Source organism: Sarcophilus harrisii, chromosome 6, assembly GCF_902635505.1.
Source record: "Sarcophilus harrisii chromosome 6, mSarHar1.11, whole genome shotgun sequence".
NCBI lineage: Eukaryota > Metazoa > Chordata > Mammalia > Dasyuromorphia > Dasyuridae > Sarcophilus > Sarcophilus harrisii.
Genome location: NC_045431.1, coordinates 249,122,146 through 249,146,480, shown reverse-complemented (window position 1 = coordinate 249,146,480; position 24,335 = coordinate 249,122,146). Strand labels below are relative to the sequence as shown.

At 41.2% G+C, this 24,335-nt stretch overlaps 1 protein-coding gene across 1 annotated transcript in view; it reads left to right on the top strand.

The window, feature by feature from the left end:
• P2RX3 (purinergic receptor P2X 3) overlaps positions 1-21,136 on the top strand; it is a 35,509-nt gene extending 14,373 nt beyond the window's left edge. Inside the window, exons 7-12 of the mRNA XM_003773871.2 lie at positions 1,741-1,882; positions 3,871-4,007; positions 17,799-17,892; positions 18,143-18,208; positions 19,133-19,210; positions 19,960-21,136. Coding sequence (XP_003773919.1) covers positions 1,741-1,882; positions 3,871-4,007; positions 17,799-17,892; positions 18,143-18,208; positions 19,133-19,210; positions 19,960-20,082 — 640 coding nt within the window. The 3' untranslated portion in view covers positions 20,083-21,136. The remainder of the gene's footprint in view (positions 1-1,740; positions 1,883-3,870; positions 4,008-17,798; positions 17,893-18,142; positions 18,209-19,132; positions 19,211-19,959) is intronic.
• Positions 21,137-24,335: the final 3,199 nt, after the last annotated feature.

The following is a 24,335-nucleotide window of genomic DNA, read 5'->3' as shown; positions in this document are numbered from 1 at the left end:
GGGAGCGGCCCAGTCCAGGAGGCTAGGAAAGGAGCTGGCCCATCTTCCAGACTATCCAGCCTGCATCTCTGCTCAGGGACCACTTGGACTCAACTTCAATTACTGAGAGGAAGCAGGAGAGGGAAACTAATCCCAGGAGAGAGTCACCAAGCCAAAGGCCTTGCGGGAGTTTTATCCCAAGGCAAGAAAAGAAGTACAAGGTCCTATATGAGGTGGAAAGTAATTGTTTAGTCACTTTTTCAGTTGTATCCAACTATTTAAGACCCCATTTGTAGTTTTCTTAGCAAAGATACTGGAGTGATTCTTCACTTCTTTTTTTAGTTCATTTGACAAATGAGGAAACTGAGGTAAACTGGGTCAAGTGATTTGCCCAGGGTCATACAGCCAGTGAGTGTCTGAGGCCAGGTTTGAACTCACAGAGATGACTTTTCCTGACTCCAGGCCCAATGCTGTATCCACATGTCCCACAACAAAAGATGACTACAAGGAAGAATGGAGTCCTGTGTCCTCACCCAGTCGGGGCTACTCTCACGAGAACCAGGACTATGAATGAGTATGAGGGCAGCTACATGGTGCAGTGGATAGAGCACAGTCCTGAAGTTAGGAGGATCTGAGTTCAAATCCAACCTTAGATACTTAACACTTCCTGGCTGTGTGACCCTAGACAAGTCACCTAATCCCAATTGCCCTCCCTAAATAAATAGGCAAACAAACAAATAAATGACTGTAACTGTGCTTACACATTTCCTTCCAAATTTATTGAAACATCTTTTTATGGGCTGTTTTGTTTCAGAAAAATAAAGCCAAAAATTGGTTTGAATTATCTGTCCATGGAATTGGCTGCTCTGGCCTGATTTAATTGAAGGCCGTGAGGCTTACTGGGTTTGAAGAGAGACTCAAATCTGTTATTTATGAATTTACGGGACCCAAAGGACTTCTCCTCCTGGAGAACTCCTAGAACTCCATTGGGTGTTCCATGATCTAAGATCTCTTCCAACTCCAACGTCTTAGATTCTAGGTCTTGGAGGCCATGCTAGGTTTTTCCATAGGACTGTAGCTCTAGAAGTGGAAGGAAGCTCACAGCCTATCTACCTTAACTTTCCAGCAGAGGCAATTGGACCACAGGGAGGTTGAGGGATTTGTCCACAGTCATACAGCTAGGAAGCTTCAGAGGCCAGACTATAAACTCATGTTCTCTAATTAAGTTTCTGCTGTATCACATCATCTCCTCTGAAATTCTGTTCCAAGGTCCCTCCCAGGCCCATTGTTCTATGTTCTAAGATCCCTCCCAACTCTGGTGTTCTAGGTTCTAAAGGCCCTTCCAACTTCAACATTCTATATCCCATCTGTGATTCATTTTGTATTTAAAATGATTGAAAATCTAGCCAGGTTACCAACTGGGACTGCTCACATAAACTTTCCTTTTCTTTTTTCTTCCTCTTCCCTAAGCCTGAGAAGGCAATTCAGGTGGGAGGGATCTGCTCCATCCCTAGCTGGTCTACCCCAATGTATTGAGTAGGAATATTCTCAGTCTCAGCACCCAAATCCACCCAATCCTCCTGTCCTCTGGTTTTTGGTCCCAGGTCCTGTGTAGGGAGTTCTGTGTTGGGGTGGGTTATCTCAAGCCCCAAGAGATACTGTGAAAGTCTGATTTTTCTCTGTTCCTTGTCAACCCAACCCTGATTTTTCTCCACTCATCCAGATTCTCTCATCTCTCTTTTTTTTCCTGCTCTTTCCCAGGGGAAACTTGTTACCCAACCTCACCTCTGCAGACATAAAGAAATGCCATTTTCACCCCGAAACTGCCCCCTTCTGTCCCATCCTTCGCGTGGGCGACGTGGTCAAGTTTGCAGGACAAGATTTTACCAAACTCGCCAACACAGTAAGAACTCCATTTTCTTTTTTTTAATTTTCTTTTTTTAATTAAAGCTGTTTCTTTTCTTTTTTAAAGCTTTTTCAATTGTAAATTTATTTCTTGATTGCCAATGCTTTGTCACCACAAAAAGGGCTACTATAAATATTGTTTGTTCATAAAGCCCATTTCCTTTTTCTTTGATCTCTTTAAGATCTAGGCCTTGTAGTGACATTATTGGGTCAAATAATATTTATAGTTTTATAACCCTTTAGGCAAAGTTCCAAACCACTCTCCAGAATGGTTGGATCAATTAAAATTCCCATTGTCAGGGCCTTATTGCCCCTATAAAGCTGTTTATTTTCAAAACAAATATATAGATAATTCTCAGCATTCAACCTTGCAGAACCCTGTGTTCCAATTTTCCTTCTCCCTCCCTACCTCCCTCCCCTAGACATCAACTAATCTAATATATCTAATATATATTAAATGTGGGCAATTCTTCTATACATATTTCCACAATTATCATGCTGCACAAGAAAAATCCGATCAAAAAGGAAAAAATGAGAAAGAAAACAAAAAGCAAGCAAACAACAACAAAAAGAGTGAAAATATTAAGTTGTGGTCCACACTCAGTTCCCACAGTCCTCTGGGGTCCAGATGGTTCTCTCTATCACAAGACTGTGGGAACTACCCTGAATCATCTCAATATTGAAAAGAATCACGTCCAAAGGTCTTCAATTTCTTATTCCATGCGATGTCAGCATTTCTTCTAAAATCTGAGGCCCATAACACTCTGGCCCAATAGATTTCTGAACAGTGTCAGTGGTCCAGAAACCAGGTCAAGACCCCAACCCACCAACTTCCATAGACATCTTTTACTCTGGATCAGTTGTCACTCCTACATCTTAGCCTCTGCTTTCCAATCTGTACAGTGGGAGAAGGAACTAGACTACACCTGCTCCTTATTTTGACAGTGGTTGAGTCACTGAAAATGTCCAAGAATGTTTAAAAAACATATGGCATCCCAGACAATGGAGACTAATCAAAAAAGAATTAATCAGGCATCTACTATTTGCTGGGCATTCTGTCAGATCATATCTTGGTGCCCCTTTCTCTCACATTACTTGGTTGCTAGGGCAGGACTCTCAGACTTGTGAGCTCAAGAAACTTCAGCCTGGTTATGGGACTTTTTAAGATGATAAGTTGTTTCCTTTTCCTCAAGTCCCCCATCTAAAGAAAGAAGAGAAGATACTACCTAATTACTTCTAGGGGAACTGGGAAGCTGGGAGAAAATATGAGAACATCCATTAATAGGAAAGACAGAATACAGGACAGAACTGATCACGGAGCCAGAAAGGGAGTTCAAGTACCATTCCTAATATATACTGATTATATCTAGTGGAGGGAGAGCCAGCCTGTATGTTCCTGAGCATTTCCTATACCAAGAACAGAAAACAAACAAACAAACAAAAAACCATGGATCTAAATGGATCTAATAAATTTTTCTTTTTCTGTCTTCCTTCCTTCCTTCCTTCCTTCCTTCCTTCCTTCCTTCCTTCCTTTTTTCTTTCTTCCTTTCTTCCTTTCTTCCTTCCTTCCTTCCTTTTTTCTTTCTTCCTTTCTTCCTTCCTTCCTTTCTTTTTTCTTTCTTTCTTTTCTTTCTTTCTTTCTTTCTTTTTTTCTTCCTTACTTCCTTTCTCTTTCTTTCTTCCTTTCAATGTACACACACACACACACACACACACACACACAATGATAGAGATTAGACATGAAATCAAGAAAAGCTGGTTTTGAATTCTACCCATACATTTTCCAGTTATATGAACTGGAATCAATTATTTAATTTCTCTCAGCTTGTTTCTATATCACAAAAATAGGATAAGAATATCTCTCTCACAGGATTATTATAAGGATTAAAGGAGATAACAGCTCAAGTGCTTCACCAATCTAAACCACCATTTAAATGCCAGTTATTATTATTATTATCATTATAATAAGGTCTGATTTCTCCTCAGGGAGGAGTCCTGGGCATTAAGATCGGCTGGGTCTGTGACCTGGACAGGTCCTCGGATCAATGCATCCCCAAATACTCCTTCACTCGGCTGGATGGAATCTCTGAGAAGAGCAGTGTCTCTCCTGGATACAACTTCAGGTAATTCCACGGAGGCATTGGAGCAGAGATGTGCTGTTCCCAGTAGCTTCTGGCATTAGGGAATAAAGGGCCCTCCATAGGAGGGCCATAGGAAGGAATGTACGAGATAAAGTCTGAGTTCCATTTCCATTTCTCTTATCAGTGATTTGACACAGTCTCTTATGTGGTTGTTGATTGCATTTCTGTTTTTCGAAATCATTCATGTCTTTTTTATATATAGCTTTTTATTCACAAGTTATATGTATGGGTAATTTTACAACACTGACTCATGTCTTTTTCCAGTTAAGGACAGGGCAATGATTCTTGGTCTTGTGTATTTGAATTAGGATCAGAAGAATGATGTTCTGTTGTAGTTATGAGAGACAGAGAGAAGGAGAGAGAGACAGAGAGATAGAAACAGAGACTGACAGAGACAGAGACAGAAGAGGGAGAGGGAGAGAGAGAGAGAGAGAGAGGGAGGAAAAGGGGTGGGGAGAGGGAGGGAAGGAGAGAACCAGGAACTTTGGTGAACTTCTTGAGATAGAGATATAAGCAAACAAAGCAGTTACTACCTTCAAGGAGCTTACACTTTAATAAGGGAAGATAGCACATGTAGTAGAGTAGGACAAAGAGAAAGTGGATGGCTATAGAGGATCTGCAGCCATGGGGCCATTCAGGAAAGTCTGTCTCAGGCTGGGGACTCACTGAGCAGAAGAGCAGCCCTGGGACCTTTCCAGGGGGGACCAGGCAGCTAGGGAGTGAGGGAAAGAAGTCCAAGAGAATGAGTTGATTTGGAAGGGAAGGGGAATATGACTGACTCTCAAAAAATGAAAGCCCCCCAAAACTGGATTTGAACTCAGGAAGACCTGAATTCAAATCCTGCCTCAGAAACCTGGTTATATGACCCTGAGCATGACATTTCATCCCTCTGAGCTTCAGTTTCTTAATCCATCAAATGAGGAGAATCAGAACACCTACTTTGCAAGATTGTGAGGATTTGGAGAGAGCTCGTGCATATACTGTTTGCATTCCTTACAGAATAATAATCATCATAACTGTCACTTATTGCATTCTAAGGCTCACAGAGCACTCTACAAATATAATCTTATTTTATCTTCATGATGGCTTTAAAAGGTCGCTATAATTATAGTCACTACTTTATAGACCAGGAAAGTGAAGCCAAAAGGACAAGTCATTTGCCCAGCGTGACTCAGGAAGTGTCTGTGGTAAGATTTGAATTCAGATCTTTCTGACTCTGGATCTAGCTGGTTCTACTTTTTCATTTTTCAGATAAGAAAAATGAAGCTCACAGGGGAAAATCACTTGCTTCAGGTTGTACCATTTTATATGAGAATCAATGAACTAGGAATGTTTAACCTGAAGAAGAGATGACTTGGGAGTGGAGCAAGCTAGTTATCTTCAAGTATTCGGAGAGATGCTTCATGGGAAAGGGATTCGATTTCTCTTACTTCAGTTGACTCTTGGCCTACAACATTGTAGAACTCGAGCAATTTCTAGTCTCTTCTTCCTTTTCTAGGCCAATGTTTCCTGATGTTTTATCTCCTCAAACACTTCACTGATTAACACAATGAAATTAAAGGAGGGATTGGTTGACCTTTTAAACACTATAGATTACAGGGGTTCTCAAACTATGGCCCGTGGGCCAGATGCAGCTGAGGACATTTATCCCCTTCACCCAGAGCTATGAAGTTTCTTTATTTAAATGCCCACAAAACAAAGTTTTTGTTTTTACTATAGTCCGGCCCTCCAACAATCTGAGGGACAGTGAACTGGCCCCCTATTTAAAAAGTTTGAGGACCCCTGAATAGAAGAAAGATGCTTAAGATATTCAAATCATGATACTATAGTTACTAGTAATAATAATTTAACAAATTATAATGATACCTGGTGTCATTTGTGAAAGTGAAATTTTAGTGTGATTCCCCACAATCCCAACAGTAACATGGACTCTTTAATACTAACCATTCTAATAACTGGACACAGTCGACCTAACCAGGAGCTTCACAAACATTGTCTGTGTTTAGAGAGAATTTTTCAAGTTACAAAGGAAAATCCTTGAAATTTTAGTGTGATTCCCCACAATCCCAACAGTAACATGGACTATTTAATACTAGCCATTCTAATAACTGGACACAGTCGATCTAACCAGGAGCTTCACAGACATTGTCTTTATTTAGAGAGAACTTATCTAGTTACAAAAGAAAACCTTTGAAATTTTAGTGTGATTCCCCACAATCCCAACAATGCCTATTTAATACTAACCATTCTAATAACTCGACACAGTCAACCTAAGTAGGAGCTTCACAGACATTGTGTTTATAGAGAACTTGTCTAGTTACAAAGGAAAACCCTTGAAATTTTAGTGTGATTCCCCACAATCCCAACAGTACCATGGGCTATTTAATACTAGCCATTCTAATAACTGGACCCATTAGTTTACCTAACCAGGAGCTTCACAGATATTGTCTGATCTGTGCTAATTGGTGCTTATCGAGAGCTTATCTAGTTACAAAGGAAAGCCCTTCCTCTAAGAAGCTCAGCATCTAGAGAGGGAGCCAAGAAACAAAGGCATGCTTGCTAAGGCCCCTTCAAGCTTGAAATGTCTGTGATTCTCTGCCATGAAGATGTCAACAACAGACACATATAACTGCCTCCAGAAAACCTCCCGTTAACTGACACCCTCAAACAAGCCTCGCCTGGGCAACCACCAAGCTTTGTGTCATCTTGGGGCCTTTTTCCAAGTGTTTTGGTAGGGATCCAGATGGGAAAATTTGTGGTTGGAGGAGTGCTGTGCTAAAAGTCTAAAACTGAGAGATTTGCTAAGTCGGATATGATTGTCTTCCAGCAGTTTCTAGATGTGGGTCACTTCCTCCCCGTGCTGTGCTCTTTGGGTCTCGGCCTTGGCCCCGGTGTCTTCATATAAATGGATTAACCCTTGGTTTATGGGACCATTTGGTTAGTGAGAACACCCTGTTCTCCAATCATCCCTGTTAACCGAGGTGTTATCGTGTGGGTGTGTGGGGAGATAGATATCAAGATGATGGATGGATAATAATAGGAGTCTTGGTGAACTTCAAGCTCTCTCTGAATCAACAGTGTAATATGGCAGGAGAAAAAGCTAATTGGTTCCTCGGCTGTATTAAGAGAGTTCTAGTGTCCAAAACAAAGGCACCAATGGTCCCACAGTCCGTCCACCCTAGCCGGACCACAGCAGGAGAGTTGGGTTCCCTTTTGGAAGTCACATTTTAGGACACTGGTGAGTTGGAGAGTACTAAAACAATAAGGATTAAAGCAGCCAGGGGAAGAAGACATGGTTATGGTAACTCTCTTCAAGTATTTCAAGGATTGTGATATGGAAAAAGGATTTGATTTATTTGATTTGTTCTGCTCGGTTTCAGAAGGCCGAACCAAGAACAAAGGGGAATAAGGGAGGGAAGAATTCTGTCAAAAATAAATGTGAGATCAGGAAAACCCATCAAAATTCTTCATTTGGAGTCAGAATGGGCTTGAAGCCTGACTTTGCCACTTGTGGGATGGTGGGCAATTCATTTGTCCTCAATAGGTCTCAGTTTCCTCATCAGTAAAATGAGAGGGGAAAAGCAGAATCCCTAAGACTGCTTCCTTTTAATGTTCTCTGTTCTTCTATGAGGCCATAAAGGAAGTAAGCTAGAGTAGGAGGAGGCATGAGAGGCTGGAGGGATTGATTTCACTAAAAATTTATCTATATGGTAAAAAAAAAAAAAAAAATCTAGGAATGGGAATCATGAGATAGAAGTTCTTCACCTGGTTCTGCCATTTCCTCTTTGATCTCTGAATCTTTGATTCCTCATCGATAAAATGTCGGGAGAAGATGGCTGGGAGAGATTGAGAGGAGATTGAGCTGCATGAACACAGGGCATGGATGGAGGCCAGAAGAGGGTGAAATGAGATCTTGTACCCATTCTTAGCTGGCACTCTGCAGCAACAGCAGAAGCAGTAGCAACAAAATCAAAGTCTGATTTCCTGTATCTTCAAACTCTCATTTCCTCAGGCAGAAAAAATCAAAATATGAAAATATGAAATTTTGGATTCTCTTTCTTAGTTTCTGGGAGAAAAGCCTCTTCTGCAGGAGTTCATTGCTTCTTGTGTGATCAATGTTTCTGAGCGATCCCTTTTTGCTGGAAGCCAACCATAGCAGCTTTCATGAGGCAATGAAGCTTGGCTCTGCTTGGTTTTTATTCAGAAACACGCCGTTCAGCTAGATCTAAGGCCAATTGATAGGGAGAAGAAAAAGTTTGCCCTTGGCTTTGATTAGCCTTTTTATAATCTGAGTTTTTTTTTTCCTTCTCCATCCAACATCCATACTGTCTCTGTTAAGAATAGTCATATGGCTGATTTCCATGAAAATAGCATGAAGGCTGTCTTTACCAGTAAGCAGACTGCTATTAGAATGGCCCCTCCATCAGTGCCTGGAATAACCTTTGTTAAATTCAAATGCACAATTAAAAAAAAATTAAAAGCCTGGATGGACTAGAATGCTTGGCAAAAAACGAAATAGTACAAAACATCCCAGTTTCATTTAATTTCCTGTATGACTATGGATGAGCCAAAATTTTTATTTGGGTTCAACTTACTGTTGGAAATGTTTCTAAGATGCATCAGTCCACTTTCTTGCCTTATTAGGTATAAGGAAAATGACTGAATTTTGCTTTGTTGCTCTGAGATCTTCAAATGTTTACAACTCAGCACTTGTCAATGTTTGATTCCACAAGTATTTATTAGACATCTCTTATTTGCTAGGCACAGCACACACAAACCCAAACTAAATACTCCACCTTCTCAAGGAGTTTGCAATCAATTGGTAGGGAAAACATATCTCTGACGATTAGCAAATGTGAAATTTATTCGAAGTAAATATTCAATAGGTTTGTTTGGTGGAGTGGAAAACACTAGCTGAAGGAATCAGAAATAGTGTCTTTTCAGAGATGCTTTTGCATCAAGCCTTAGGGAGTGAGGAGTTCCAAAGGTGAAGGATGGAGGAGCTTTCCATGCACAGGGGAAGGGAGATGTGGAATATCTTGTACAGAGAATAGGAAGCAGTAAGCCAATTCGTTTGGATTGTAGAGTCCACAATTGAGAGAGGAGGGGAGATGCATCTGCTGAAAAAAGAGGCTGCAACAAAATTGTAAATGCCAAAAAGTGTGTATTTGATCCTTCAGATGGAAGGGAACCACTAAAGCCTCTCAAATAAGGTAGTGGTTTGGTAAGATAAGCATTAGGAAATCCAATATGGCAACTAGTCAGAAGATAGGTTAGAAAGGAGAGACATATATTCTTAACACATGGTGCTAGAGAATAAAATGGAAATGGCCAGTCAACAAAGTTTAGGAAATCATGCTGCATGAACATAGGGCATACTCACCATGTCCGAGATGAGTTTTTTCTTTCTGATTTGCTTTTTTCCCCTAAAATTAAACTATATTCCCCCATATCTCTTGGGGGGAAAATAACCAACTATGACGCGTTTAGTTTTGGGATCATTGAGTTAATATTGCTTAAGATCTGAATCAGAATCATTTCTATAATCACTGTTGTCTTCCATTATTAGAAGGAAATACGTGTAAAGGAGGGAGCATTGGATTTGAATTTGGAGTCTGGATTCAAAGTCTTGGTTCCTCCACTGTCTAGCTCTGTGATCTTGTGTACTACTGTGGAAGTTGTACTTAATGGGAAGGTAGACAACCAGAAGGCAAATCCTGATTCTACCATTTATTATCTACATAATCTAGAACAAATCATGTAATCTCTTCCAGCCTCATTTTTCCCATCTGTACAAAGAGGATTTAATCTTTGTGATATGGAAAAAATAAAGCCCTGGCTATTTAGGAAGTGCTGGCATAGTAAATATAGAACTAGACTTGAAGTCTGAAACCTGGATTCAAATCCTATTTTACATACTCACTAGCTTCTGAGTATGTTTCAGTTTCTCTATCTATAAACTAAGAGAATTAGGTTCAGTAACTTCTTAAGTCCCTTCCAGTTATAAATCCATAATTCTATGACTTGTGATGTCTCCTCCAGCTCTAAATTTATGGTCTTATGATCCTTCAGTTTTCAATCTGTAAAATTAAATGATTGGAGTAGATGATTTTTGTCCTTCTAATTCTAAATTTATGATTTTATGGTCCTTCCCCAACTAGTTATGAATTTCCTTATTTGAAAAATGAGAAGAATAAATTAGAAGAATAACCTTGAAGGTCTCTTCCAATTCAGTTTATAATCTTATAGTTCTTCCCTTCTCTGAACCTCAGTTTCCCTCTCTATGAAACAAACAAAATAATTTCTAGCTTTCAATCTATAATCTCATGAGTCTTCCCCTCTTTGAACCTCTTTTCCCCATCTATAAAATGAAGGGATTCTGAAGCCAATTCTGAAGGCCCCTCTCAGGTCTGAACTCTCTTATCCAGCGACAGTAGGGCTCACTCAAAGGAAAATTAGGTGTTTTTCTGGTGACTTTGGGGGTACTTCTCTTGGATTACTTCTCTAAAGCAAGAGTCAGCCTGTTCTGCTCAAAGTAAACTCTTCAATCGTCGAACAATCCTTTTCATAGTATATCTTTTTTTGCTGTTGTTCTAGCAAATCCCAAAAGTATATTCCAAATGACAAATTTCCTTTTTCAAAAGGCAAAAGCTTTGCCGTGAATGACACCTCATCTGCTTGGAGACACTAGCTCAACGCCCAAGTTTTCCCTTGAAAGTAGAATATGGCAGCTTGTTACCACCTCACGTAGCAGTTTTCTAGGCCCAAGGCACCAGGCTTTAAGTAAGCACCCACACACGCGCAGGCAAATACCACTTTCCTCACCACACGTCGGGATGCTCACCTGATGGAACATTTCTAAACAGATGTCGGGAATCTTACAGGGAAATTCACAGAATGATTTTTATTTACACGGTTCAATACTTCCAGAATTTGTGATTTCATCAGCATGGGTATTTCCTCTGCCAGAGCAGATTGCAACCCTCTCAATGACAAAAAAGACCATGCTGAAAAGTTTCTGTGGCTGACAAGTTCACCACCCGCCATCTATCCTTCTTGGGAGCCTCTCCATATTGAGCTGGGATCTCCCGATGATGTGTCTCGGTGGGTCTCTATTGAATGCTTTCCAGTTTGGTAGGATCTGCCAGAGCTAGTGATTTGTGGGCTTGCCCATTAAGAAATGAGTATCACTTCCATGCCAGGATGAGGTAATAGGAGAATTACATAAGCTCTCATTTTTTCCCATCTGTAAAAAAAAAAAAAGGGTTCACATATATTGCCTCAGCATTAGGATGTAGGAGAAAATAAGACATTGGCAATTTAAGAAACCTGGTCTAGACTTGAAATCCTGTTTTGAAACTCAAAATCAAATCCTGTTTTGTATACTTATTAGCTTCTAGTAGACCTCAGTTTCTTTATCTGTAAAATAAGGGAATTTGATCACGGGAATAATTAAAAATTCGATCAATACGGTGCATCTGTTTTTGAAATAGATGACAGGACATGGGTAAGCAGGTAAAAAATGAGAGAGTAGGGAAATAACAGACAGAGTGTCGGACCAGGAATCGGGACACTTGGGTAGAGCCAGTTCTACTATTTAATTATTGTACTTTGAATCTCTCTGGGTTTCAGTTTTCTCCTCCGTACACTGAGAAGAGAAGGCATAATGTTTCAGAAGGAAGAGTTCTGAACAGGGCATGGGATGATTTTAGTTTAAATCCCAAATGTGCCATTTTTATTTGGTCAAATATTTCTTTAATCCTTCATTTCCCCATCCTTTACAGAAGAGGGTTGGACTTTATGATCTTCAAGATATGTTTGCCTAACCTAATTATCCACATGACTATATGATTGGTACAATATCTCCTACCTCTGATGTTCTAGTTTTTAAGCTTTAGGCTCTAAGATCCATTGTTATGCTAACATTATATTTTCCATGTCATAGTAAAGCAAGTGCTGGATTTAGTCAGGATGATCAGGCTTCACATTTTGTCTCAGATCACGCGTGACTGTGGAAAGGTTAGTTAGCCTGTGTGGGCCTCCACTTACTTTTCTGTAAAATGAGCGAGCTGAACGTCATCACTTCTAAGATTTGTTCCAATGTGAAATCCCATGAATCTGTGTTCTAAAGTCCCATTTAGCTCTGTTCTCCTATGTTTTAAGATCTCTCCTCACTCTAACATTCCAGACTGGAAGATCTCTCTGAGTTCCCTCATTCCATCTGTTAAAACCAAATATTTATTCCACATTCTAAGGCCATTCTGCTCCAAAAATTCTATGTTCTAGGTTTTTGGAACCCTTCCAGTACCGAAACTGTGATTTTAAGAGCATATGTCTCTGGGTGCTATTAGGAATATCAGACTCCTAAAACAGTTCTTTGTCATTATAGCTCTATTAGGTAAGAATTTAGAGTCAAACTTACGTGATGGAGGCTTCTGTTGCAAGCACTAAAGGGGCTTTACAGAAGGATGAAATGGGCCAATTAATGTCATGGGCCTTTTTATTGGATGTTTTTAAGGGAAAATAACTGGCTTAAGACAGCCAAGAGAGAAGAGGAGAGGAGAGCCAGCAAAGGAAAGGTTTCAGGGGAGCCCAGTGAATCAATCTTTCTATGTCTCTCAGTCTTTGTTCTTGTTTCTGTCTCTGTCTCTATCTCTCTGTCTCTTTGTATCCTCTATGTCTCTCTCTAAATTGGTCTATCTCTGTCTCTGTCCCTCTGTGTCTCTCTGTCTCCTTTCTGTTTCTGTTTCTGAATCTGTGTCTGTCTCTCTGCCTCTCTCTCTGTCTTTGTCCCTCTCTCTATCTCTGCCTCTGTCTGTCTTTGTCCCTGTTTTTGTCTCTGTCCCTCTTTCCGTCTCTGTCTCTCTGTCTTTACTCTTTGTATCCTGTCTTTCTCTGTCTCTGTCTTTGTCTTGTCTCTGTCCCTCTCTCTCTCCTTTCTGTTTCTTTCTGAATCTGTTTGTATCTCTCTGCCTGTCTCTCTGTCTGTTTTTGTCCCTGACTCTGCCTCTTTTCCCTGTCTCTGTGTCTCTCTGAATCTCTCCAATTCTCTCTCTTTGAATCTCTCTCTCTGTCTCTGTCTCTGTCTGTCTGTCTTTCTCTCTCTGTCTGTCTCTTTCTCTCTCTCTGTCTCTCTCTCTCTTTCTGATATTGATACTAATATTGATACTGATTCCTCTAAAGTGGGACTGAGCTGACAGAGAAGGAGACATGGTTCTACTAGAGATGTCTGAAAGGATCCTCCTCCATAGTGGTTCTTCAAGCCATGGCAGAAGAGGGCAGTCTTTGGAGATCTGGTCCCCAATCTCTCACTGGAGACCTCTCTACTCATCTTCCCTCTAGACATCAGGGCAGCTTAAGCAATTGTGAAGTCAACGTGACTCCCATATTTTATGGACAGGGGACAGTTCCTGCTCAGCCACAGGGCTTCTACCCCTCTATCAGAGAAATAGGAAGGTACCAGTCACTCACACACACATAGAACAATTGCATAATTCTTACATATAATTATGATTTAATATAATATTGCATATATAAAACATTAGTTTATAATCACTAGCATTTGGTGCTTTAAGATTGGTAAAGTGTTTTACAAGTATTAGTCTATTTGATCCTCACAACCCTATGAGGTCAGTGCTATTATTATTCCCATCTTACTAAGGAAGGAAAGAGACTGAGAGTGGTTATGTGACTTGCCCAGAGTCACACAGCTAAGACACGTCTTGGATAGAATTTGAATTCTGCTCTCCTGACTCCTGGTCTGACTCTATTCTGTGTGCTACCATGGTGCTTCATTCAACTAATGGTTTATCATTTTAATTAGGATATTTTGTATTATTATTATTACTTATATGTCACTACTAGTAGCCTGAGTGGCCCAACTCCTAAGGCTCTAGAACTGCTCAACGTAGCTCCCCCCTTGGTCCCTCCAGGGACCCTGCCTGGGTATAGAAGGGTTAAAAGAAATAAGATTGCTGCTGACTTTCCCCAGTGTCAGCCGCCTACCAGGCCCGATTTAGTCTTGGTTTGTGGATCCTGGTGAGATGGACAGCTTCCAAGCACCACCATCTCCAAGAGTGAGGGCTCCCAACCTTCTGTAGCCCCAGCTACCTGCTGTGGGCCCCCTAGAAGCCTTCCTTCCCTTCACAGGGCTCTGCCTTGGCAAGCGCCAGTCCCCACTTCTCCGCCAACAGTGACAGCTTTGTCCCATTCACAGCCAACCCACTGTTTCTCTCAATAGCATCTCTGGGGTTGTCACAGGTCCCTACTGCAGGGGCTTCTCCACCTCACCAGGTGATAAGAACAGTCCTTTTCTGGGGCTTACTGGGAGCTCCTATCCCTACCTCACCAGCTACCCCTCCTGGGGCTCCCCATTTCGGGCGTAGCTAGCTATTTTACTCTTCCCAAATGTTTTGTCTTTTCTGGAAAAACACCCCCGAGGGAATCAATTGCTGTCCTTATATTGGTTTTCCCATAAAGCAAAGCTCAGAAGAAATCAGAAAGGTCACCCCCCAAAATGGAAACTAAAGTGGGAGAATAAAAAGGAGGAACTTGCAAGAAACTTTGTGAAAGTCCCTCCTTGTCATTTTGTTATTTCATATTTTATTCTTTTCCAGCGAAGCAATTTTTAAACATTTGTTTTTAAGAATTTGAGTTCCAGATTCTCTACCTTCCTCCCCCCCCCCACTTTCTCCCCATTGAGAAGGCACATGTGGAGTTATGCAAAACTGAGGACCTTTGGGTCCTCAGAACATAGAAGGTTTGTGAAGGGAGGAATGGTAGAGCACAAAGTTAGAGCTGGTAGAACACAAAATAATAGAGCCTGGAAGGACCGTAGAAAATGTCAGTCTGGAGAGAACTTAGAACATATAATGTCAGAGCCTGGAGGGAACTTAGAACTAGGAATCGTAGAACTGGGAGAAACCTGAAAGGTTACCATGGTCAACACTCTCATTTACAGATCAAGAGGTTGATGATCAAAAACATCATGTATTTGTTTAGTAACTGAGCTAGAACTAGCACCCAGCTAGCTCTCTTTACTAAGAGCTCAGCACTCTGCCCATTAGCCTCTCCTTTAGGGTGTCTGTCTTCTGCAGTTTGAAATTTGAGGGTAGCAAGGAAGGCGTATTACTGAATTAGCAAGATCACCAGTCCTTGGAAGCCAGGGCAATAAAACCCAACTGGCATTTCAGAATGGTTCCCCAGCCCAGGACCCAAAAGAAATGAGTCTGAGCCAAGAAAATAACAGGAGAATGACAAAATGATTGGACATGTGCAGGCCTTGCCATTTTTCCATTCAATTTAATTCCACAAACATTTATTGAGTGATTACTATATGCCCTCCCACCCTCCCTCCTTCTATCCTTTTGTTCTTCTCTCCTTCTCTCCCTCCTTCCTTTCCTCCCTTTCTCCTTTCCTTCCTCATTCCCTTCCTTCCTTCCTCTTTCTCTTCCTCCTTCCCTCCTGTCTCTGTCTCTGTGTTTTTCTGTCTCTGTGTCTCTATGTCTCTCTCTCCTCTCTCTGTGTCTCTGTTTCTGTCTTTCCTCTCTCTATGTCTCTGTGTCTGTCTGTCTGTCTCTGTCTCTGTCTCTCTCTGTCTCTCTCTCTCTCTCTCTCCCCCCCCCCCCTTGGGAAGATAACACTTCCTGCTAAGTTCTCCCTAGGGTGGGAAGAATCAATGAAGGCATAGCTTTAAATGCACTTACTGTTTCTTGGAAGACAGGTGCTAGAAAAAAAAAAATCCCACTTTCTTATTTCTCTGCATTCCCTTCCCTTCACTTGCCCAGCTAAATTTAGCTCTCCATTCTTCACCCTGCTTTGATAGACAGTATCCAGGCCACTGAAGATCCATTCAGCAAGGCTGGAAGTTGAGCATGTGGTCTCTGTTTTTGTGGCTGTATATGTACAGCTTTGGCCCGAGTCTACACTCCTGGTTTCTGGTTTTATTCCTGTCATTAGCTTTCCACATAATACTGCCTTCCTATTTCTAGGGACTGTTATCTCTGAGTTTGCCAGTGAAAGGACATGGAATAGAGAGTGCTTTGAGATCCTTTGATGGAACGGCACAAAACTGGAATGTTCCTCAAGGAGGCCTTTGGGTCAGCCAAAATGCTGGATCATTGAATTTCAGAGCTGGAAGGAACCTTGCAACAGAGAACATTAATTTGATCTAAACATCAGACCAAAGAACATAGAGTGTTCGGGCTATATGAATCTAAGAACAGAATATCAGAGTCAGAGAACGACATAGAATATTAATTGTTGGAGCTGGAACAGGCCCTAGAATATGGACCAATGGTGCTGGAAAAGATCTTAGAGCAAAAATGACAGCACTAGAAGGGAGCTTAGAATATAGGTAGGTAGGAAAAATCCTTTAGAACACAGGATGTCCAAGTTGGTCTAGCCTTGGAGACCATTTAATCCAACACTTTCATTTTGCAGAAAAGGAAGTAATGGATTTAAGTGGGGGGAAGTCTACTGCATATCCCCGGGACGGGAAAGCTGTGACTGGGGATAATGCTGTCATGGATTGCTGGCTCAATTTGGCAGCCGTGCCATACGACAGCTAAAAAATCCAATATTCACTTTGTCCATGTTAAAAGACTGGAGACTGTGCCTCTCAGTGGGAGACCGTCAATTGACAGTCATTTATTAAGCACCTACTGTGTGCCAGGCACTGTGCTAAGCATTGGTAACAGAAATACAAACCTTGTGATGGTTTCTGTCCTTAAGAGTTGGCATTCTACTGGGAATATAAAATATTGACATATAAGTAAATTCAGGAAATATAAAATAATTTCATAGCAAAGGATACTGACAATTCTGTTTCCTGAGGGAATTGGGAAAGACCTCATTAAGGAGATGACATTTAGACCAAGGAAATGGGGTTTGTGAACTACAAACACAATGCCAATGGAAGCTATTGTTGTTATTAGATTAAGATTTTTTTTTACATCTCTGTTGAGCATAAAAGCACTGGATGCTAAGGAGTTCAGAGGGCCCCAAGATATGGGAGATGAGCAAGCTCTGAATGTCCATCTCTCTAAGCTTCCCAGCTCTCCCTGGGACTGGTATGGATGCTTCAGCAAACATGTATTCTCAACTCCCATTTCCATAATTTACCATTAACTCAATGGCTGAGGTAAATGGTATTAATATTATCATCTCAATTTATAGGCTCAAATGACCGGCCTAGACCTAAATAACAGCCTATGAATTTCAACTCAAGTCAATACAACTCTAACTCTACTTCTCTTTCAGCCATAGCATATATTGCCTCCCACAAGATCATATACTTCCATGATGTCCAATCAGTTGCTTCGTAATGCTTCTGTATGTGATATCTGGTTCTGCTTAAAAGAAGGAACAGGGTACTGAAATAGAAGTGACCAGAACTTTGGATTCAGAAAAATCCTTTATATTAGAATTAATTGTTAATAAAGAAGACAGATTGTATATAATCTGATATACACTAACTATGTTTTGTGGGAGGCAAATTTCAAAGTGTTCAGTGAAAGGATGGGTGATATTGTACATTATAATATTATGATGTGAAATCAGCAAAAAGATGGGAGGCTTTCAGGAATAAAATTCTCAAAAATCTAAGTCAGAAAGATGTATGTAATGGTGATCTCTTCTACATTGGAATGGCCTGGGGTAAGGAGGATTTCACTAAAGAGAAAAACCATTTATTTGGGGAAGTCTGATGGTGGTCATGGAAGAGCACCGTTGAATTCATTATCTTTTATTTTTTAACTTTTTCTCGGATTGTAGGTTTGCCAAGTATTTTAAAATGGAGAATGGAAGTGAGTATCGGACACTGCTGAAGGCATTTGGCATCCGTTTTGATGTACTAGTATATGGAAATGTGAGTACTCAAACCAGACCACCGTGGGAAAGGGAAGGAGGATGTCCAGGGAAGATGGGGAATGAGGATCATCAGGGAAGGAGACCAATGAACCTTTGGATAACTCAGTGCCCTTGGGATTCCTTCCCTCTTAGAATTTAAAGTATCTTAGGTTCCATATAGGATTGTTCTAAAGGAAGGACATTTTATTCAATATCCTCCAGTAGTCATTTTTTTCTCCTTGAGCTCACTCTATCACATTTGTCTGCAGGCTGGCAAATTCAACATCATACCCACCATCATCAGCTCTGTGGCAGCCTTTACCTCAGTGGGAGTGGTGAGTTTGGCCTCCTGTCACTTGAGCATTTCCCCAAGGTTCTAGTTAGGGTAGGAAGAGAGGCTCCATGATGGTATTGTAGCAACACAACTAAGCCAAGTTTTCATCTGCCCTCTGCTCATCTAGCTGTCTTATGATGGCAACTAGAAAGTTAGTATTTGGTAGAAGGCATGTCCCCCCTTTCCTTACCTCTACCCATGTCTCTATCTTTCCTTCTGTCCTTAGAATACAGAATATTAGATTTAATGGCATCTCATGTGATAATCAACTCTATTCCCTGGGTTGCCCTGAAAATGAGTTTTGGGATGGCCAAAGGAAATAGGAAATTAGTATTTGGTAGAGGGCATGTCCCCCTTTTCCTTGCCTCTACTTTTGTCTTTGTCTTTCCTTCTGCCCTTAGAATATAGAATATTAGATCTAATGTTTAAAAGAATTGCACATATTTAACCTATATCCAATTGCTTACCATCTTGGGGAGGGGGAAGGTAAGGGAGTGAGGGAGGAAAATTTGGGACCTAGTCTTACAAAAATGAATATTTGAAACTATCTCTACATGAATTATTTGAAAAAATAAAATGCCATTGGAAAAAATTTTAAATAGAATATTGGATTCAGAATCTGAAGGAAGTCTCTGGTACTTCATAGCTCTGTGACCTTTATGTCACCAAATCTCATTTTTTTCATCTATAAAATAGGGATGAAAACACATGCATTCTCTGTCTCTTCAAATTGCTGGGAAGAAAGCTATGTAGACCTATCACTCCACAGAAATATGGGTTGTTACTAATTTTACGTGGATTAGGTAGAGTTCCAATGTGGCCTGTGCCCTCTGTTGCTCTCTGCCCTCTCCATCCCCTGTGTCTGCTCTTGCCCCTGCCTGTACCTGATCTAGTTCCTTGCCCACTAACTATCTCTCCTCTCCAGGGCACAGTCCTCTGCGACATCATCCTCCTTAACTTCCTGAAGGGCGCAGACCAGTACAAAGCCAAGAAGTTCGAAGAGGTAAGGAGCCCAAGAGATGAAGGTGGGATATAAGGGAAGAGCCAGGGTAACAGAGAAGCAGCCGTGGAGAGTTTTTGGCTGCTCCTGGCAGAGCCACTCAGAGAAACCAGCACCACAAGGTCAGGCTAAGAGAACTGGGGAACTGCTGCCGGTACCCCAATAAGGGGGCCTCCCTCCCCCATAGTCATAGGCAGAACTTAAAAATCACAGATACCCAAGACTTCTGGGTAGTGTTCCCAAAGCTGACCCTAATACTCTGGTTGCCCAGTTGGATGTTTTGGCAGAAAGAAAGTCAAAGAGCCAGGGAGGAGCAGGAAAATTTCTTTCCTGGTGTGTCTGTGTTTCCTTGTGTTGGGGAAGTCTTGTGAGCTGGCTTGTGCTATAATTTGCCTGGAATTTTCAGCCCAGAAAACATGGGTAATTGGGATTTTATGCCATAAACTCAATGAGCTCCATCCTGGGCAGCCTTTTCCCTTCAGGAATACCTGTGGAAAAGGCAATGTCCAGTCTTGGGACCTTGATGGGAGAAGGAGCTTCAGGGAGAGGAAAGGAAAGATGTAATTCTGGGTAGATCGTGTCGGAATATTTATAACCCCACTGTTTATAAATATATTATATTGATTATATTATAAACATAAAATTATAATATAAATATTATAAATATAAAAAGCCCACAGATCCCTGGGCTTGGATGGAAACTATAGCAGATCGCTTTAGCTCCTGCCTTCTTCTCCTCCCATCTTATCCAGGTGAATGAGACAACCCTGCGATCGGCGACTTCTACCAACCCCATGTACCCCAGTGATCAGACCCTGGAGGGCAGAGAGGAAAAGCAATCCACAGACTCCGGAGCCTTCTCCATTGGTCACTAGGAGCCTCCAATTTATCATTAATCTCATCCCCTAAATCTGTACCTCAGAACAGTGGACCTTTCACTGGGGAGGATGGGGAAAGGGGACCGGCAAGGACCCAGACCCAGTTCCCAGACCTCCTGGCGTGCCAATAGGCAGCACTTCCTCCTGCGGCTGCATACGTTCTCCCAGAGAGTTTGTCACCCCCGCCAAGGCTTTTCCATCCTCCTCCTCCTCCCATCTCAGAGGCTGAAGTCTTTTTCATCCCACTGCCCAAGAACTCTCCTGATCCTCCTATTGCATATACGCATGTGTAGAATTATCTCTTTGATGTGACTATGCTGTTGTTTTCTGTGTATCCACACTATATGTCATGAGTTCATTGTGGAAAGGAATGGAGAATGAAAAAAGAAGAAAAATCGGTGCCCAAGGTGGACTCCTAGAACCACAAGGAGTTTGTCGACATTTTCCCACCTTGACTTGAGGTTAGGGTTAGGGTTAGGGAGCTTTAGTTCCTCCTTTTTGCCTCCAGGATAACATGCAAATTCCTTCCCAGCTTTATTTCAGATTATTCCATTTTACATCCATCACAAATTAGACTAGTAGCTCTTGCCTCAACTTCTCTCCCTCTTCTGGTCCTTCTAGGGCTCCCCTCTCCGTGTGGAACACACTCCCTGCACATCTCATTATTTTTGCTCTTCCTTCAATGCTCATCTTACAGGACACCTCACCAGGAAGCCTCCCCTGATTCCCCAGCGCTGGTACTTTCTCTCCCCTCATATTATCTTGTATTAACCATGTGCATGTTGCATCCCTCCGTAGAATGTGAGCTTCTTGAGGGCAAGGACTACGTCATCTTTGCCTTCATATAGCCAGTTTCTAGCACAGTGACTCGCACATTAGAGCGACTTAATAAATGTCTGTTGCATCGAATTATCCAGCGCCTGCTTCTGATCTCCTTCCCAGTCCAAGCTCCAAGGTCCTTGCTCTCAAAGACTAATTCATTCTCAAATGTCCAGGAGCGGATGATTTTTTTTTAGTCAATTGGGGTTAAGTGACTTGCCAAGGTCACACAGCTAGGAAGTTTAAGTGTCTGAGATTGGATTTGAACTCCTGACTTTAGGGCTGGTGCTCTATCCACTGCACCACCTAGCTGCCCCTTGGCGCTGATGATTTTTAAGGTGATGTGTTAGGAGATTCTCGAATATTTCGAAAGTCTTCGAGAGCCAAAGGAGTGATTTTTGAATGGTGAGTTTTTAGGGAGATAGCCTTGATGGGGAAGACATCATTAAGATCATTTATTTTTCAGGGCAATAAAAGGGAGGTAAGAGGCCATCTGATCCAGCCTATCCTTTGTATAAATATATCTAACCTATGTGAATCTCCTTAAGTCCTACAAAGCTTAAAGCCTTGGAGGACATCACAACTGAGCTAAAGAGCTTGGGGGGTGGCTCTGGCTGGGAATCTATGGGCATGGAGGACACCTTCATTCCTGTACCCCAAGGGAAAGCATCTTCCTGGCCAGAATCTCCACCTGGAGCTGGGGCTTATGGGGGATGGCTGTATTCTCTCCCTCTCCTCCTGTCCAGAAAGTGCTCAAGCACTGCCCTTGTGACGTATTAGGCCATATTAGGTCTTGACCAATGCTCCCTGGCCAGGCAGGTGGGAGTATAGAGCCTGGCCTTAGAAAGGAAGCCAGAGTAGAAAGATAGTGGCTTTAGTTGTCCTGGGAAATCCAGTTCCCAAACTGTCTATTCAGAGAAACTTCCTCATTTGGCCAGAAAAGTGGATGTTATCATTCCCTTCCTTTTCCCTAGTTTCTCATCCCATGAGACAGCAGTCAGTGTACATAGAATGCTAGTCTTTTATTGATGAAGATTTGAATTCAAATTCTGCCTCAATTACTCCCTTGCTGTGTGACCCCAAGCAAGATTTCTCTGAGCCTCAATTTTTCATCTGTTAAATAGTAATATCACTAACTTCCCAGGGCTGCTGGACAAAGCAAGGAAAATTTTATGAAAATCTCAAAGCTCCATATAGCCATTATTCTCTAAGAAAGTGATGATTAAAGGCAGGAGGAGATGGAAGCAGTGTTCAACAGGTTATTAGATGCCTTGAATTCAAATCCTGATTCTGCTGCGTGACCTTAGGCAAGTCACAGGTATGATGAATAAAAAAATTACAAGAGATATAAGTTTCTGGATAATTGAATTGTTTTATTCATAAGTCCAGTGTATTATTAATAAAATTATTAATAAAAAATAAAATTTATTATTAATAAAAAGATGGTCATTGAGCCATCTCTCTTAGACCGAAGACAATCAAAGAGGTGGGCTCACAGGTTATATACCCTTCAACAAGTAAATATTTCTGAGGAGTGGCAATCAACCCTGGATAACACAATGGGAAGCAGGCCATATTAAAAATAAGGAACAGAGAGTGACGTCATGTGACCTTTGGGCAGACTATTTATACCCAGATCTCCCCAGTTTGGGGCAATCTATTCAAAGAATCATTAATAGAATTTTAATGTATTGATCTCTAAACTGGGAATAGGTTGAGCTACACCAAGCAGGCCTAGAGACAGGTTTTGAGGGAACAATAGTGGTTTGATTAAAGTCATTACACTTTCAAAGTGAGGAATGCAGTTTGCAAACCAGTCTCCTGGGCGGGAGATCTCATCTGTTGCAGAAAAAGCAGAGATTTTATACACAAATCAGAAGGGAGAAGGGAGGGGAGGGGGGATTGCAAAACAACCATTTCCAAGGTTTGAGCCATTTCCTAGAACAAGCCCCCACAAGGGGAAGACAATCTAGCAATCCTCGGGATATTTGAGATCTTAAGGGTTGTGACCACTCTCCGGGTGGCAAGGACCCAGAGTTCTCTAACAGGAACTCTTTTCTCTATCTTCGATTGGCTTCACTGATTGTATACAGATACAGTACAGCACGGAAACAGAGCCATTGTCAGAATGATTGATAATTTTCAGCTGCTTTGTGAGTTTCTGACTCCCATGCCAGAAAAGGCAGCTCTGAGAAATCTGAATTATTAGTATATTCATTACCCATAACATATCAATTAATATGAGAATCATATTTCTCTTCACCGAGTGTATAACCCACTCAAACCTGAATAGAATACGAGGGTGGCTGTAAAGATAGAGCAGATCAGAAGTGTGTGTATGTGTGTGTGAGAGACCGACAGACAGACCAACAGCAAGAAAATTCAATCTCATTATCGACAATGTCCTTCAAGAGAGTGAACTTATTTTTTTCTTCATTGAAGAACTCTTTTTTTATTTTTTAAATTTCAACATGAATTCTCGCAAAACCTTGTGTTTCAATTATCTCCCCCTTCTCCCACTCCCCCCCTCTAGATGGCAAGTGGTCCAATATATGTTAAACATGGTAGAAATATATATGTTAAATCCAATATATGCATACATATTTATAGAATTATCTTGCGGCACGAGAAAAATCAAATCAAACCAGAAAAAAGTGAGAAAGAAAATAAAATGCAAGCAAATAACAACAGAAAAAGTGAAAATGCTGTGTTATTGCTCCACACTCAGCTCCCACAGTCCTCTCTCTCTGGGTGTAGATGGCTCTCTTCATCACTAGATCATTGGAACTGGTCTGAATCATCTCATTGTTGAAGAGAGCCACATCCATCAGAATTGATCATCGTATAATCTTGTTGCCGTCTACAATGATTTCCTGGTTCTGCTCACTTCACTTAGCACAAGTTCATGTAAGTCAAGAGAGTGAACTTTTAAAAATCAGTACAGTAGAAGAAGGGGAGAACTCTTCATCTCCCCAAATTTCTCTCACTGGAATAGGTCTTCGCCAGGCCTATAGTGTATCCGTATAGCAAACTCTTTCTACCCAGGTGGATCAGTATTATTCTGCAACTTGGAATCTTAAAGAGTTGCCTCCTGGCCCTAAGAGATTAAGTGATTTGCCCAGGATGACAGAGGCAATATGTTTTAGAGGTGACCTTGAACCCAGGGCATTTTGATGCTCCTATCAGAGATTTTGAGATAGATGGAACTTTTTATTTTTTTATTAATTTTTAAAATTATTCTAGCTTTTTATTGACAGAACTATGAACACTACAAAAAGGGCTGCCACAAACATTTTTGCACATACAGGTTCCTTTCCTTTCTTTAATTAGATGGAACTTTTAAAAAAGCTATTCTCTCATTTTATAAGTGGTAAAATTGAGACCTCATTAGATTTACCAAATCTCCCATGATCATACAAGTAGTAAATAAC